General features: G+C 45.7%; 1 protein-coding gene across 1 annotated transcript in view; it reads left to right on the plus strand.

The window, feature by feature from the left end:
• The window catches only part of SLC4A8 (solute carrier family 4 member 8), an 81,593-nt gene that overhangs the window by 51,869 nt on the left and 12,738 nt on the right, over positions 1–16,986 (plus strand). The window contains exons 15-21 of the mRNA XM_022572132.3: positions 2,210–2,315; positions 2,905–3,066; positions 5,931–6,044; positions 8,431–8,592; positions 9,499–9,750; positions 12,467–12,535; positions 16,299–16,472. Coding sequence (XP_022427840.1) covers positions 2,210–2,315; positions 2,905–3,066; positions 5,931–6,044; positions 8,431–8,592; positions 9,499–9,750; positions 12,467–12,535; positions 16,299–16,472 — 1,039 coding nt within the window. The remainder of the gene's footprint in view (positions 1–2,209; positions 2,316–2,904; positions 3,067–5,930; positions 6,045–8,430; positions 8,593–9,498; positions 9,751–12,466; positions 12,536–16,298; positions 16,473–16,986) is intronic.

A 16,986-nucleotide genomic window follows, 5' to 3' on the forward strand; every position in this document is an offset into this window, starting at 1 on the left:
CGCACTAGCCCCCTTCAGGCTGTGTTCACGCCGCCAACCCCAGTCCTCTCCCTGCGCTCCGACCGAAGCCCGAGCCTCAGCTCCCAGCCCCTGCCCGCCCCGGCGGGTGAGCAGACAAGCCTCTCGGGCTGGTGAGTGCTGGTCGCACCGATCCTCTGTGAGGGAATCTCTCTGCTTTGCCCTCCGCACCCCTGTGGCTGCGCTCTCCTCCGCAGCTTCGAAGCTTCCCCCCTCCGCCACCCGCAGTCTCTGCCCGCGAAGGGGCTTCTAGTGTGTGGAGACCTTTCCTCCTTCACAGCTCCCTCCCAGAGGGGCAAGTCCGTCTCTATTCTTTTGTCTCTGTTTTTTCTTGTTTATTTTGCCCTACCCAGGTACGTGGGGGGTTTCTTGCCTTTTGGGAGGTCTGAGGTCTTCTGCCAGCGTTCAGTGGGTGTTCTATAGGAGCAGTTCCACGTGTAGATGGATTTCTCATGTATCTGTGGGGAGGAAGGTGATCTCCGCGGTTTACTCTTCCGCCATCTTGAAGCTCCTCCTCGCTGCGTTGGGTCTTAATTGCTGAGTGCGGGCTTTCTCTAGTTGTGGCGAGCAGGGGCTACTCTTCTTTGCGGTGCGCAGGTTTCTCATTGGGGTGGCTTCTCTTGTTGCAGAGCACGGGCTCTAGGTGCACGGGCTTCAGTAGCTGTGGCCCGTGGGCTCTAGAGCACAGGCTCAGTAGTTGTGACGCACAGGCTTAGTTGCTCCGCGGCATGTGGGATCTTCCCAGACCAGGGCTCGAACCCATGTGCCCTGCATTGGCAGGCGGATTCTTAATCACTGCGCCACCGGGCAAGTCCCTAAATAGACTTAATCTTTTAAGAGCAAGTTTTAGAATCACAGCAGAATTGAGCCGAAAGTACAGAGAGTTCCCACACACCCACTGCGCACACACGCACAGCCTCCCCCACTATCAACATCCCTCACCAGAGTGGCATGTTTGTTGCAGTCGGTGACACATCATAATTACCCAAAGTCCAGAGTTTACATTAGGGTTCACTCTTGGCATTGTACATTCTGTGGATTTTGACAAATGTGTAATGACATATCTGCCACTATAGTGTCCTACAGAATAGTTTCCCTGCCCTAAAAATCCTCTGTGCTATTCATATTTATCCCTCCCCATCACCCCAACCCCTGGCAACCACTGATCTTTTTACTCCATAGTTTTGCCTTTTCCACAATGTCATATAGTTGTGATGAACCAGTACGTAGGCTTTTCAGATTGGCTTCATTCTCTTCGTAATACGCACTTAAAGGTCTTCTGTGTCTTTCCATGGCTTGATAGCTCATTTCTTTTTTGCACTGAGTAATAGTCCGTTGTCTAGATGTACTACAGTACATCCATTCACCTACTGAAGGACATCTTTGTTGTTTCCAAGTCTGGAATTGATTTTTTTATACCTAAATGTAGGACTTTATGGCTTTCCCTATTTTCATTTTGTTGATTTCCTCCTATTGTTATTACCTATTGAGATCTTTTTGAATTTTAATTCTGTGATGCTATATCCTTAGAAGGCATGCTGATTAAAATCAGAGATGAAACAAAGTTGGTGGGAATGGCTGTATCAGTTGAGTATACTGGGAGGCAGTTCAGGAGTGAAGCATGCTGAGACTAGGAAGCAACATGGTGGCCAGTGGGACAGGTCTGGTCTGCTCTGGTTTGGATGCAAGACGAGGCCGGGGGAAGCCAGGGAATGGTCAAGATAGTGGGATATTACCAGGGATAATGTAGCTTCTGTCATAATTCCAAGAGGCTCTGATTTTTAGAGCAAGAATGTGATGCAGGTTTAAGGAGCAAGATACTTAGGCTTGGGGACGCTGTTGAGAGCTGAACGGCGTATCCGGTCCTCCTTGCTATGTAGAGCGAATTTCATAGGAAGAGCCTAAGAGATAGAAACTAAGCAAGGAAACTACCACATCAGATGCCAAACTTGGTTGTCAGCACAATTTAACCCAAGACCCACATGCCGATTTGAGCCCAGTTTTAGTAATGATTGACTGCAAAATCAGGGTGTGGTTGGGTCTCAATGAATAGGACCAACCTCAGGGATCTGGAGTGGGCAAAGGAGAAATAATGTGGACTTTGGCAGTGCCTGTAGCCCTGTCATGACTAGAAATATTTAATTGAATACTTGCCTACTTCCCTTAGGAATCTTTTTTCTTCTCCCCTCAGCTGCAGGTGTACTCTCCCAGAGAACCCAAACAATCACACCTTACAGTACTGGAAGGACCACAACATCGTGACAACAGAAGTCCACTGGGCCAACCTGACTGTTAGCGTAAGTCTGGGCGCTGCCAGGCGGCTCAGCCTTGTGACCACCAGGTTTAAGGGGACCTTCTAGGTAGGAGTGGGGCAGCCCTTCAGCAAGCTCTGGCATTTACAGAAATAAAGCTCTTTTAAAACTATTCATACTGACTTTCCTTTCCCCTTCAAAATTCTCTCTGCATAAAGGGAAAGGAGGACTACCTCTCTCTTCTCTCCCACACGATCCCACCCGGTGACCCTGCACTCAGGATGTGGGCGGATGAAATCAGAGAGGGTAGGGGGCCACATCCAGGTTTTGTGGGGCTCGAAGAACATTCAAGTTTGGAAGTCCTCTGTAATAGAAATAATACAGGTTACTAGGGCCCTCCTAGAACCTCGTGTTTTCTTGAGACAGTTTGGTTTCCTTTACAAAAGTGTTTTAGTTAGGACTCTAAGTAGTCACCCTACCTGCAAGCAAGAGCCCCACAACTACATGGAGGGCAAGTAGATGCTGCAGGCAGCCTGAGCTCCCCAGCAACCGTGGGATGACAGTGCTGGTGGACCCAGCAGCTGTTTCCTCCCTCCTGCCTGCCTTTCATCACCCGGAATGCCTGTTCCTTCAGGAGTGCCAGGAGATGCATGGAGAGTTCACGGGCTCTGTGTGTGGCCGCCATGGACCCTATACTCCCGATGTGCTCTTTTGGTCCTGCATTCTATTCTTCACCACCTTCATCCTCTCCAGCACCTTGAAGACATTTAAGACAAGCCGCTATTTCCCAACCAGAGTAGGTAGCACGCTCTTGCATTTCTTTCGTGTTAGACTTCTAACATAACAGAGCCTGTTCTAGGCCTCCATGGTGCTTGTGAGTAGATTGGCAGGCGCCGAGCTCCAAATGACCTGATTTTGGAGGCCGTGGCCTTCTCTTCTTCCTGTGTCCAGCAGCCTCTTTCATAGATGTGTGGTGTGGGATGAGGGGTTAATACTTAAGAGGTTTTGATTGAAAAGTGTCAGGTGAGTTTAAGGTGGTAATCGTGTTCTCTAAGAGTGATAAGTCTCATTTGCAGCCTGCTGGGGCAGGTAGCGAGCAGTAGCTGGAGCTGGCTCCTGAAGATAGTAAATTGGGATGATTGCTTGAGATGTGTAGGGGACCCCAGGGTCTCCTCCCTGGGATGGCTCTGGCAATAGCTTATGAAATCACTGACTTGGTCTGCATGACGGTTTGAAGCCTCAGCCGTCTCTCCCTGACGCAGATGGCATTATTTGTGTCGTGACTCGTTCGGGCGGGGTGGAATTAGAGGCCAAGCGTAGAGTGGCTAAAGGGGTCTTTGCTTGGAGGAGGAGATCAGTCAGGAGGAAGTGGCGGTTTTTCTGCGTGTGCGAGTCTTCAGTTGGGTGCCTTTGCAGAGCAGGATGTGTGAACGGGTGAGGGCTCAGTGGCTGAGGCATTTACTGTGCACACGTTCACGATGAAAACACAGCCTCAGACGTCAGTCAACCTGCACAGTGGTTAAGGGAGGCGCGTATGGAGTAAGTTCTGGGGCGTGTTTCCGGTGTGGACGAATTGTGAACAAGTGGCAGCTGTGTACTGACTACTTGCTCAGGCCCGGGTCGAGTGCTACGGGGGATGCAGAAGAAGTTTAAAATATGACCTCTGTAACATACACACTACTATATACCAAGTAGATTAAACAACAAAGACCTACTGTAGAGCCCAGGGAGCTCTACTCCATATCTTGTAATAATCTATAACAGAAAAGGATCTGAAAAAGAGTATATATATGGAACTGAATCACTTTGCTGTACACCTGAAACATTGTAAATCAACTATCCTTCAATAAAAAAATAATAAATAATAAAACAAACTGTAAAACATGTGAATTGTATCTCAATAAAGCTATTATATGATTTTAAAAAATATATGGTCCCTGCCGTCAGATAGGAAAGGGAAACCCATGAAGCAACCATGCCCATAGGAGACAGTAGTAAATAGTTAGATACCATAAGGGCCATAGGATTTCAGAGGAGAGAAGGGCCCTGGGCCCCAGGCTGGTCAGGATGGGCTTCATGGTGGGGCAGCTACATTTTCAGAGAATTTATGTAACCTTCAGAGGAGAACTAACGAAACCAGGGAAAGGGAGCTGGAAACCTCAGGTTTCAAAGGAAAGCAAAGTCAGATGAAGGTGTCAGTGATGTTACATGGGGCTAAGATATATTTGGTTCTGTCTCATTGGAAGTTCGGATTAAGGTGGGCACTGGGCATTTGAGGGGCATTGTATTTTATTAAAGCTACACTAAACTGTAGAGTGGGAGAGTCAGTCCCCTAAGGGACAAAATGGTGATAAGTGCTATGGAGAAAAATAAAGTAGGAAAGGAGTACAGGAAGTGCTGGGATGGAGGGTGGTGACCACTTTTAAGGAGGAGCATCAGAGAAGATCCGATGGGGAAGGTGATATTTGAGTGAACGTGAAAGAGGGAGCTACCCACAGGGTTACCTGGAGGGAAAGCAGTTGAGGCAGAGGGATGAGCAAGTATAAAGGCCCTGAGGTGGGAGTGAGTCTGGCGTGAGTAAGAAAGAGCAAGGAGGTCTGTGTGGCTGGAGCAGAGTGAGTGAGCCAGGGAGCGTTGGGAGCTGGGTCAGAGCAGTAAAGATGCCAGTGCCTGCGGGCCTCACAGGCCAAGAAGGGCTCTGGGCTTTTTAACTCAGTGAAATGAGGAGCCATTTCAGGGTTTGGGTAGAGGAGTGATGTGATCTGACTTGTGTTTTGAATGATCACTCCAGCGGCTTTATTTTTTTTCATTAATTAATTTTTTAAAGTTTATTTATTTATTTATTTTTGGCTGCATTGGGTCTTCGTTGCTGCGCGTGGGCTTTCTCTAGTTGCGGAGAGCAGGCTCTAGGCGTGCAGGCTTCAGTAGTTGTGGCGCGTGGGCTCAGTAGTTGTGGCTCACAGGCTCCAGAGCGCAGGCTCAGTAGTTGTGGTGCACGGGCTTAGTTGCCCCGCGGCATGTGGGATCTTCCTGGACCAGGGCTCGAACCCGTGTCCCCTGCATTGGCAGGCAGATTCTTAACCACTGCGCCACCAGGGAAGTCCCTCCAGCAGCTTTAAATAAGGACAGAGGCAGGGTTAGGAGTCTGCTGCAGCTATAGAGACAAGAGTCGCTGGTGCCTTTGATCTGGGTGGAAGCCATGGGGGTGGTGAGAAGGGCTCAGATTCTGGGCATGAGCTGAAGGCAGAGCCAACAGGACTTGCCGATGGACTCGATGTTGGGTCTGAGAGAGAAGAGGAGTGGTGCTGCTGTGAGGTTCTTGGCTGGCACAGCTGGACCTTGCTGGTCCCAGGAAATCTTATCCCAGGTTCTCAGAACTGTTCTCTAAATGCTTGGCCTAGATGCTCTAAACAGAACTCCTCAGAGTTTGGAGTGGGTTCCGGTAGAGTTTGTCAGAGGATTCATTCTCCCCCGTCCTATCCACACTTCGGGGATGAATTTGGGCATGTTAACAGTGTCCTGTTGTTGAAAAATACTTGTATTAATTGAACCATAAAATTAAAGCATTCTTCTGAGGATGTTTAAGCCTTTTACAACACCTGAGTCTTTTCTATCGTATTTAACCTACTGAAACACGTCTCCAATCCTTTCTTGTGCCAGGTCCGCTCCACGGTGAGTGACTTTGCTGTTTTCCTCACTATCCTCACAATGGTGATTGTTGATTTTTTGATTGGAATCCCATCACCAAAGCTTCAAGTTCCCAGTGTGTTCAAGGTAAACAGACCTCAGGGTACTTGATGCCCTTACGTAGTTTCATAGAATCTGGTCCCAAGTTATTTCAGAGGCCTTTCCCCATCCTGATCATGAATCGTCTAGTCCTCTAAATCTGAACGTTGCTCTCATGCCTCACCATTCAGAAAAGCAAACTCCTCAGGCTTGGCTGAGTTCCAGTCAGAAAAGTCAGAACATCTAGCGTTGTTTAATGAGTGAAAATTATTATTTATTTTCATTAAGGCTACTTATTGTTTTTAATATGTGACGATTTAAAACAGTGGAATATGTGTATTTACATAAATATACGCCAGAGACTGTGGAAATATGGGTCTCTGGAACAAGTCTGGTTAACAGCACTTCATTGAGCATCATCTGTATAAGGGTATCAGGAAGGATGAAAAGGCTCTTTGCAGGCCTTGGTCCCGCCCCTCAAGAATCTTGCCCTATGAGGTGGTGAGCTGGCCCAGGAGCTTCATTCTCAGTCTAGGGCCCCCACCAGAGTAATCGTAACATCTCTTCAACCCTAATTCATTGTTTGTATATCTCTCTATAATCTATACTGTTTGTCCAAAAACAAATACAAAAAAGTAAAACAAATGATCAAAACATGGGGACTCCAAATCTATTTCAATTTGGGGGCACTAACTGAGTAAACTGAGAAGATGGAAGAGCTGAGCTCAGTTCCGTAGGTCCCCGCAGGGTGGAGAGGAGAGAAAACCTGGGCGTCCTCAGGGACCAGAGAGGAGCCAGGAGAGGAGAGAATGGGGGAGGCTGGGGAGGAGGAGGGAGCTGGAACGTAGGCCTTTATCTTGTAAACACCCGGCACAGTTGGCCTTGTCTTCCCTTTCTCTCTCTCGCTCTCTCTGAAGTAGGCCTGGTTAAAAATACCTTTTTCCATATTGCTTGAAAATTTTAAATTTTATTTTGTTGAATTCACTGAAATGCCACCAGTTAGAAATTGATGGATTAAAAAACACCCTCTTTAAAAATATATACGTCCTAGAATATGGCATTCTCACCTTTGTGTGAATGAGTGCAGTCACCTTTTTCTCTAATACCTGGCTGAGGTTGACCCTGCGGGAGGAATGGATTTTGTGTAAAAATAACTAATCTGGGAGCATTAAGAAGTTCCTGGAAATGTTCCCTGATGGGTAGGCTTAAGACAGTCAGAAGACACTGAATTTCTGGGACATCTGGGAAGAAGGCCTCTGCGAGGTAGGAGAGACGAGAGGGGAGATGGGAGAATGTCAAAGAAAGTGTTGCTCATTGGCAGGCCTCACTTTCAGGAAGCAGAGAAGAAATTTTCTTCCTTCTTCTCTTCCCTATTACACCACATGGCCGCCAGTGACCAAGACCCAGTCCGAAGGCTAGTACTATTACTGATGGGGTAATGTCGGTCAGGGTTTAATAAGTTTTTGTGTTGACCTAACAATTTAACTACCACTTAGAACATTGTTACTAAGGAAACACAGATTCTGTAAACCTTCGGAACCTAAGCTATTCATAATTTGGGACTTGGTGACGTTATTGAAGAGTCTTTGAATCCTAGAGTCGTAACCAATATGGAACCAAATACTTTGGATGTGGTAGTCTTTGCTTTGTTCATTGAGTTTTGGTGAATTCTGGGCCAATTTGTACCCCTGGCCTTTTATCCTCCATCATTACTCGCCAAACAAAGTGAACTTTTCTTCCTCAGAGTACCTTAGCATTTTTTTGAGATCTAGGAGAGTTTAGGAATTTTACAAACACCCAAATAAGGTTTATGAACAGTAGTCTTACAGGGACATCAGAGAGAGTCCTAGATCACACAAGTCCCCAAGTTCAGCAGTCTTGGGCTCCTTTCTCAAGTCTCTAGTGCCTGGACCCCTGTGTCACTGCTGATGGGAGGAGGTCCTTGGACCAGTCCCCTGAAATTCCATGTAACTGGCTCTATGTTGCCTTTATTTGTTCTGTAGACATACATTATACGGCTTCTGGAGGGGAGCAGTGAGGAGGATAATCAAAGTTATTTATATTTGTCTTTGGAAGTCATTAAGTTCTTTTTTGACAACAGATTTTGTTGTTAATTATATTTTACTTGGGCTAATGTTGAGATAAAGTCACTTTTTCTGTACACAGGGGTTTGGAGAGTAGGGGAAGGAAGTGAAGTAGTAATGAATATTCCATAAGAAGTTGACAGTGGGGGACCGAGTCTTTCAAAAGGGGATTTGGAACAAGGCCATAGATTTCCTGTGTTTCATGCTTCTTTTTTTTTTTTTTTTTTTTTTAATAAGGATTCTCATTCAGGAATAAAAAGAATTGTGCTTGTTGTGATTCAGTTTGATCTGTTTTGCCCTAATGACTATAGTTAACTTAAAATACAAAAATCTTGTTTTTTTCCCTTTAGCCAACACGGGATGATCGAGGGTGGATTATTAGTCCCATTGGCCCCAATCCCTGGTGGACTGTGATAGCTGCAATTATCCCAGCTCTTCTCTGCACTATCTTGATATTCATGGACCAGCAGATCACAGCTGTCATCATTAACAGGAAGGAACACAAGCTCAAGGTAACAAGAAGTTCTGACCTAGGACTCATAACGGCAGCCTATTATATTTTTTTAAAATTTAGGGTAAGCCTGTTTAGGTCAGGAACTGTAGAGCCTGGATAAAATCAGTCATGGGAGGAGCTCATATGGGGTTTCCAGGGGTTTCCAATCCCTCCATTAATGACAAAGATTGGTTTGGAGATGAAACTAGGGTAGAGCATGATTGTATGATGTGAAGGAAGCTTGGAGTCCATTACTCTTCTCTCAAACCTGTGAGGGAGGTTGATGGGCAGAATTCCTGGTGGTCCCCACGTAGCCACATGGTCTGGGTCGGGCTTAGGTTCCTGATGTTCAGGTCAGGGCTTGGGCCACTGTTTCCTAGAAACAGGTATTCTCTCATTGATGTCCATTATCGAGGTTTCCAGACTGAACCTTGAGCCCAAGGATTCTAGGAGGTAGGGTTGGTGCCAGTACATTTATTAGTGAGAGGCTTCATGCCTCATCTCTATTCCTTCCTTCCCTAGAGTAGGCAGCATCCGTATTTGGCAAGGAATGGGGAGTGTTTGTGGGAACCTGTTTGTCTCCGACTCCTGTAGGGTCTACCCTCTAGAATGGTCAAGATGTGGCTTGGTCTCTGCTTACTCTGTCAAGAAAGGATGAATCTTTGAATATGTGAGACTCAGGGTGAGATCTGGGGGCACTTGAATAAAAATCGGATATTGGCATGTGTAAGACCAGCGAAGGTTTCTCTTTCTTCTCTGTTCCCTCCACACCAGGAGGGGCTGGAAGACTCTGCTGGAATCTCTGGACCCCTTCCTTCTTATCCATACACTCCTTCCTGCTTTGGGCCTGAGACTCTTAGCTCACTGTCCTATGTCCCACTACAGCCAGCCCACTGATGGTGACGGAGACTCTGTTTCCCCACAGAAAGGATGTGGCTACCACCTGGACCTGCTGATGGTGGCCGTCATGCTGGGTGTCTGCTCCGTCATGGGCCTGCCCTGGTTTGTGGCTGCAACTGTCCTGTCCATCACACATGTGAACAGCCTCAAACTGGAATCTGAGTGCTCTGCCCCTGGAGAACAGCCCAAATTCTTGGGTATCCGAGAACAGAGAGTAACAGGCCTTATGATCTTTGTGCTGATGGGCTGCTCAGTCTTCATGACAGCTATATTAAAGGTAACCGTCCATTCATTCATTAGGTAAATACTGAGTGCCTGATTTGTGCCAGGAATTCTGTTAGGTGCTGGGAATACAGCACTACGGCAAACAGATACACGTACAAATACCTGCCCTGAAGGAATTTATTCTAGTGGTATAAGACAGATAAGATGTAGTTAAGAAAGTGAGTTAAGAAAGCAAACACAGTAATTACAGAATATGATGTGTGATAAAAGGAAACATATGGTACTCTCTGTAGTACTATAGAGAATTAAGGGGAGATGTTTTAGTTACTACGGTCAGAGAAGGCCTCTCTAAGGAGATGGTATTTAAGATGAGATGGAGCCAGCCATGCCATGGATGGTGGGAGAGGGCGTGGGGGAAGGGAGAAAAGCAGTCTAGACAGGCCCTGAGGTGGGAAATAGTGATATGTGTTCTAGGAGATACCAGGGCTCAAGGGTGTTGAGTTAAGGCAAGAGCATTGAGATGAGACTGAAGAATGGGCAGGGGCAGATCACGCAGGGCCTCGCTGACACTGGTAAAGGTAACCTTTGAAGGGTTTTAACAGGAGAGGGACGTGATCCATTTAGTATTTTAAAAAGATCTCTCTGGCTGATATCTAGAGAATAAGTTTTTAGGGTTGAGGAAAAATAGAGGCAGAGAGACTGGTGAGTCTATTACAGGTGAGAGAGGATGGTGGCTTGGATGAGGAAGTTGGTAGTAGGGATGCGTAGGTATCTCAGAGGAGATCCAAAGGTCTTGCTGGCCGACTGGATATGGAATGGGGTGAGGAAAATGGAAGCATCAGAATGCCTGCTAGGTTTCTGACTTGACCATCTGTGTGGGGAGTGATGGCATTTAAGAGGGAGAAGACTGTTATGAAGGAGGAAGTGATTTTATAAGGGGTGGGCGCGGTCAGATTTGAGTGAGATGTCTGGGAGGCATCTGAGTGAAGAGGCTAGAGGAGGCTTCTGGGCTAAAAATATCAATGTGGGAGTCAACAGCGCATCGGTGGTATTGAAAGCCAAAAGAGTGGATGAGGGAGAAAGGTAGATATAAAAGAGGAGGACTAGAGAGAAGAGCAGAGTCTAAGGAGAGCCGATATTTCGAAGTTGGGTAGAGGAGGAGATAGCAACAGAGGCTCAGAGGAGCTGCTGGCGGCGGAGGGGGGACACCAGCAGGCTGTGATGTCAGGGAAGCCAAGCAAGGGGAGTGATTGGTCAGAAGCTGTCTGGAAAGACGAAGACTAAATCAAGGCCATTGGGTTTGGCAACATGGAGGCCTAACGGGACTTGACAAGAGCAGATTCATTGGAACAATAGAGCAGAAGCCAAATGACAGGGGCCGGAGAGTAAATAGGTGGTGAGGAAGTAAAGGGCATGTGGGCAGACAACTCTTTCAAGAGGTTTTTTTCTGTGAGGTGGAACAGAAAAATGGGCAGTGGCTGGTGTGACATGTGGGGTGAAAAGAGGATTTTTGGACAGATGGAGCCACCTTGAAAATGAGAAAAAAATTTTTTTTGTGGGTGTAAGACCTGCATCTGGGAAAAATAGAATAAAAAGGAAAGCTCTATCTGCAAGCCCCAACCATTCCGGAGCACTTACTTATCTCCTTTGCCTCCTTCTCCCTCTTTTTGATGAATTGTCAACCACCTCAGCCTGCACTGCAAATGCTATTTAAGGGTGAGAAGTGGGAGAGGAGGGAAAGGATTCTGAACCATCTTCCTGTCCCCTTACCTTCCACTTAATCTTGCCACCTCTCCTCATGGCCCTGCCCCCTTCTACTCTCTGTCCCTAGCCCTAGGTGCCTCTGGTCTAGGTGCCATCTGGAGGAGCCCAAAGGTCGCTGCTCCTCTGGGAATGTAACCATGAAGGCCTGGTGGTGGGCACTGCCTGGCCTTCCTGTAACTGTCTCAGGGGGATTCTTTTAGGAAACCATTCAATAGTTCTTCCAACCAGGTTAGCACCAAATTGAGGTGTCTACTCACTCTAGAGCTGGAGCAACGTAAAATCCAATGGGGATTTTATGGTTCAAAGAAGAATTATGTTTGGGAATGTTCTTTAGCCTCAGAATAAAAGCAAGTCGAGTTTAGTCTTTGCAAAAAGACTTTCCTTGCCTTGATTCCATAGGCCTCATTACTCTACCTCATAGAGTTGCTCTGAAAATTACCTAGATTGATATAATGTGGTAAGTATGTACAGTCAAGTGCAGTAGAGTAATGTTGATATTTCTCCCCAAATTATTCCTTCTCTGTTAAGATAACCTCCCTACTCCTGCCCTCAAGTCTCTGGTTAGTAGAAAAGCAAATGTTATTAGTCTATATTAAAATACACCAAATCCCTGAGGAGATGATTCTGCGATTAGAAAAGATTTAAAACGTTTCAGTTCCGTAAAAGAGATGTGTGTGTGTGTGTGTGTGTGCGCGCGCGCGCCCATTTCCCTGGAGGAGGAAGAGCCAGATGGGGAGAAGAAGATGTGAGACCTGTGATTTAACCAGGACCAAATTACACTTACGTGTAATCATTTCATTTCAGAACAAAATGATTTTTTATCATTGTCAGCGTCTGTTTTTGCTTCTACTTCTAAATCGCGTAAAGGCAGCAGAAACGAATGCAGCATCTATGCAGTGATTTTGTGACTTGGCTTCCTTCTTGGAGATTTGGAAGTTTATATAATCTTGAGTGTGCTATGATACCAAATTTAATTTCTGGCCTTTCTGCCCTTTCGTCTTCAGTTTATCCCGATGCCGGTACTCTATGGAGTTTTCCTCTACATGGGAGTGTCTTCACTACAGGGAATTCAGGTATTGCATGGTTCAGCCAGGCAGTGTCTTCTCTTGGTGAGCTCCCCTGTCCTGACCAGGGAAAGACAGCCTCCCTAGGGGAGCACAAACCAGTTCTTGAGAAACCATTTCCTAGTCTTGCTGCTTCAGCTATTTTAGACATTTCTTTGGGCATTGGGCAAAATAGGGTCATGTTGGCATGAGTGCACAGAGATTTTCAGGGTGGCCTGATTCAATGTCATGGTTCCAGTCATTCGTCAGTTATTCAACAGACAATCATCAGGCACGTATTAAACACATTTTGTCAGATGCTGTTAAACTTAGATCTGAAAGGTTGGTCAAGAATTAAACTGGCTTCCACACATGGACAACACTAGGTTTAGTGCCAGGCTAAAGTGTGAGGCGGGGGGGCGGGTTTAACTGGGGGTGCATTGGTGAAGAGATTGGGGAGTCGTGGGAGCTGCTCCAGGTAAGCAGGTATTACTTCCTGCCACACTCTGCCTTTTCCCATCTATCAACTCATTCCTCTGAGTCCTTTGAACAGAGAGAATCAGGAGGTAACTTGGGTACCCAGATAATTTGATAATTTAGCCACTTCTTATACTGGTGGCTCGTTCCTCTTGGTTATTTTACAATGTCTAGTGGTCACTGTTATGCACTGAGTTCTAATGTGACTTTGGGCAGGTTATTTCTTTATTTAAAATTAATTTTTATTGGAGTAGAGTTGCTTTACAATGTTGTGTTAGTTTCTGCTGTACAGCAAAGTGAATCAGCTATATGTATACATATGTCCACTCTCTTTTAGATTTCCTTCCCATTTAGGTCATCCCAGATCACTGAGTAGAGTTCCCTGTGCTCTACAGTAGGTTCTCATTAGTTATCTATTTTATACGTAGTAGTGCATATATGTCAATCCCAATCTCCCATTTCATCCTACCCCGCCACCCCTGGTAACCATAAGTTTGTTCTCTACATCTGTGACTCTATTTCTGCTTTGGAAATAAGTTAATGTATACCATTTTTCTAGATTCCATATATAAGCGATATTATACGATACTTGTTTTTCTCTTTCTGACTTACTTCACGCTGTGTGACAGTCTCTAGGTCCATCCACATCTCTGCCAATGGCACTATTTTGTTCCTTTTTATGGCTGAGTAATATTCCATTGTATATATATACCACATCTTCTTTATCCATTCCTCTGTCAATGGACATTTAGGTTGCTTCCATGTCCTGGCTGTTGTAAATAGTGCTGCAATGAACATCGGGGTGCATGCATCCTTTTGAATTATGGTTTTCTCCAGATATATGCCTAGGAGTGGGATTGCTCGGTCACATGGTAGCTCTATTTTTAGTTTTTTTTTTTTTTGTGGTATGCGGGCCTCTCACTGTTGTGGCCTTTCCCGTTGCAGAGCGTAGGCTCCGGACATGCAGGCTCCGGACACGCAGGCCCAGCGGCTGTGGCTCACGGGCCTAGCCGCTCTGTGGCATGTGGGATCTTCCCGGACTGGGGCATGAACCCGTGTCCCCTGCATCGGCAGGCGGACTCTCAACCACTGCGCCACCAGGGAAGCCCTGTTTTTAGTTTTTTAAGGAACCTCCATACTGTTCTCCATACTGGCTGTACCAATTTACATTCCCACCAACAGTGCAGCAGGGTTCCCTTTTCTCCGCACCCTCTCCAGCATTAATTGTTTGTAGATTTTTTTTTTTTTTTTGCAGTACATGGGCCTCTCACTGTTGTGGCCTCTCCCGTTGCGGAGCACAGGCTCCGGACGCGCAGGCCCAGCGGCCATGGCTCACGGGCCCAGCCGCGCCGCGGCATGTGGGATCCTCCCGGACAAGGGCTCGAACCCGTGTCCCCCGCATCGGCAGGCGGACTCAACCACCGTGCCACCAGGGAAGCCCTATTGTTTGTAGATTTTTTGATGATGGCCATTCTGACCGGTGTGAAGTGATACCTCATTGTAGGTTTGATTTGCATTTCTCTAATAATTTGTGATGTTGAGCATTTTTTCATGTGCCTCTTGGCCATCTGTATGTCTTCTTTGGTGAAATCTCTATTTAGGTCTTCTGCCCATTTTTTGATTGGGTTGTTTGTTTTTTTGATATTGAGCTGCATGAGCTATTTGTATATTTTGGAGATTAATCCCTTGTCAGTCGCTTCATTTGCAAATATTTTCTCTCATTTTGAGGGTTATCTTTTCGTTTTGCTTATAGTTTCCTTTGCTGTGCAAAAGCTTTTAATTAGGTCCCATTTATTTATTTTTGTTTTTATTTTCGTTACTCTAGGTGGTGGATTGAAAAAGATCTTGCTGTGATTTATGTCAAAGAGTGTTCTGCCTATATTTTCCTCTAAGAGCTTTATAGTATCTGGCCTTACATTTAGGTCTTTAATTCATTTTGAGTTTATTTTTGTGTATGGTGTCAGGGAGTGTTCTAATTTCATTCTTTTATATGTAGCTGTCCAGTTTTCCCAGCACCACTTATGAAGAGACTGTCTTTTCTCTATTATATACTCTTGCCTCCTTTGTCACGGATTAGGTGGCCACAGGTGCGTGGGTTTATCTCTGGACTTTCTATCCTGTTCTGTCTGATCTATATTTCTGTTTTTTGTGCCAGTACAGTACTGTTTTGTTCATTGTAGCTTTGTAGTATAGTCTGAAGTCAGGGAGCCTGATTCCTCCAACTCCTGGGCAGGTTATTTAATCTCTCTGGGTCTCTGTTTTCCTTTTTATAATATAAGATGGTCATATTTTCTATATCCAGAATGTTATGAGATTTCATTTTTAAAAAAAGAAATTTATTTATTTATTTATTTGGGTGAGTTGTGTCTTTGTTGCTGTGTGCGGGCTTTCTCTAGTTGCAGCGAGTAGGAGCTACTCTTCTTTGTGGTGTGCGGGCTTCTCATTGTGGTGGCTTCTCTTGTTGCGGAGCACAGGTTCTAGGCGGGTGGGCTTCAGTAGTTGCAGCTTGTGGGCTCTAGAGCATAGGCTCAGTAGTTGTGGTGCATGGGGTTAGTTGCTCCGCGGCATGTGGGATCTTCCCCTATCAGGTCTCGACCCTGTGTCCCCTGCATTGGCAGGTGGATTCCTAACCACTGCGCCACCAGGGAAGCCCCATGAGATTTCATTTTATCTTTTTACTTTTTAAAATATATACATATTTTTTGAACATTTTATTTATTTATTTATTTGGTTGCACCAAGTCTTAGTTGTGGCAGGTGGGCTCCTTAGTTGTAGCTTACCGGCTCCTTAGTTGAGGCACGTGGGCTCCTCAGTTGTGGCACACAAACTTTTTAGTTGCGGCATGCATGTGAGATATAGTTCCCTGGCCAGGGATCAAACCTGGGTCCCCTGCATTGGGAGTGCAGAGTCTTAACCACTGTGCCACCAGGGAAGTCCCTATCTTTTTACTTTAAATAATCAGTAAAAAGCTCCAAACTCCTCAAAGAACAAGTAAAAGATTTGGTCTTTTAAGCAGAAAGATACCACTGCTTATTTTGTTTTCAACACTCCCTGAGAAAGATCTCTCTCAGGAGCTAGAGTGTGGGAGAGGAGAGAGAAAGCTGAACCCAGAATTAGAAGAGATAGGTTCAGATTTTGACTCTGTCACTTACCAACCTTGGTCAAATTACCTGTTCTCTTTGAGACTCAGTTTCCCCTTCTGTCAGGTAGAAACGGTATTACCCACCTTTCGGAGCAGGTGATATAAGAGATATGAATGGGATTAACGAGGCCCAGAGAAACCACCTGAAAATAAATGCCAGTTCCCTCCTTTCAGTTCTTTGATCGTCTGAAGCTCTTTGGGATGCCTGCAAAGCACCAGCCAGACTTCATCTACCTTCGGCACGTGCCGCTGCGCAAAGTGCACCTCTTCACCCTCATCCAGCTGACCTGCCTCATCCTGCTTTGGGTCATCAAGGCATCTCCAGCTGCCATTGTCTTTCCAATGATGGTGAGTTTAAAAGGTATTATTCTTTATTTTAAAAAATAGTGATAAAATATACATAACGTAAAACTTACCATCTTCACTATATTTAAGTGTACAGTTCAGTGGCATTAAGTACATTCACAATGTTTGTGCAGCCATCACCGCCATCCACCTCCAGAAGGTCTTTCATCTTGCAGAACTGAAACTCTGTACCGATGAAACAATAACTCCCCATTTCTCCCTCCCCTCAGTCCCTGGAAACCACTATTCTAGTTTCTGTCTCTGTGAATTTGACTCCTCTAGTTACCTCATGTGAGTGGAATCGCAGTATTTTTCCTTTTGTGACTGTCTTGTTTCGCTTAGCATAACGTCTTCAAGGTTCATCCATGTTGTGGCATGGTGGGTTTTTTTGGATAACAGCCATCCTAATTGGTGTGAGTTGGTATCTCATTGTGGTTTTGATTTCCCCAATAATTAGTTGAGCATCTTTTCATGTGTTTGTATATCATCTTTGGAGAAATGTCTATTCAGGTCCTTT

This window comes from Delphinapterus leucas, chromosome 11 (genome assembly GCF_059928025.1).
Source record: "Delphinapterus leucas isolate spDelLeu-1000000601 "Yukka" chromosome 11, BTC_Dleu_Yukka2, whole genome shotgun sequence".
Taxonomy (NCBI): Eukaryota; Metazoa; Chordata; class Mammalia; order Artiodactyla; family Monodontidae; genus Delphinapterus; species Delphinapterus leucas.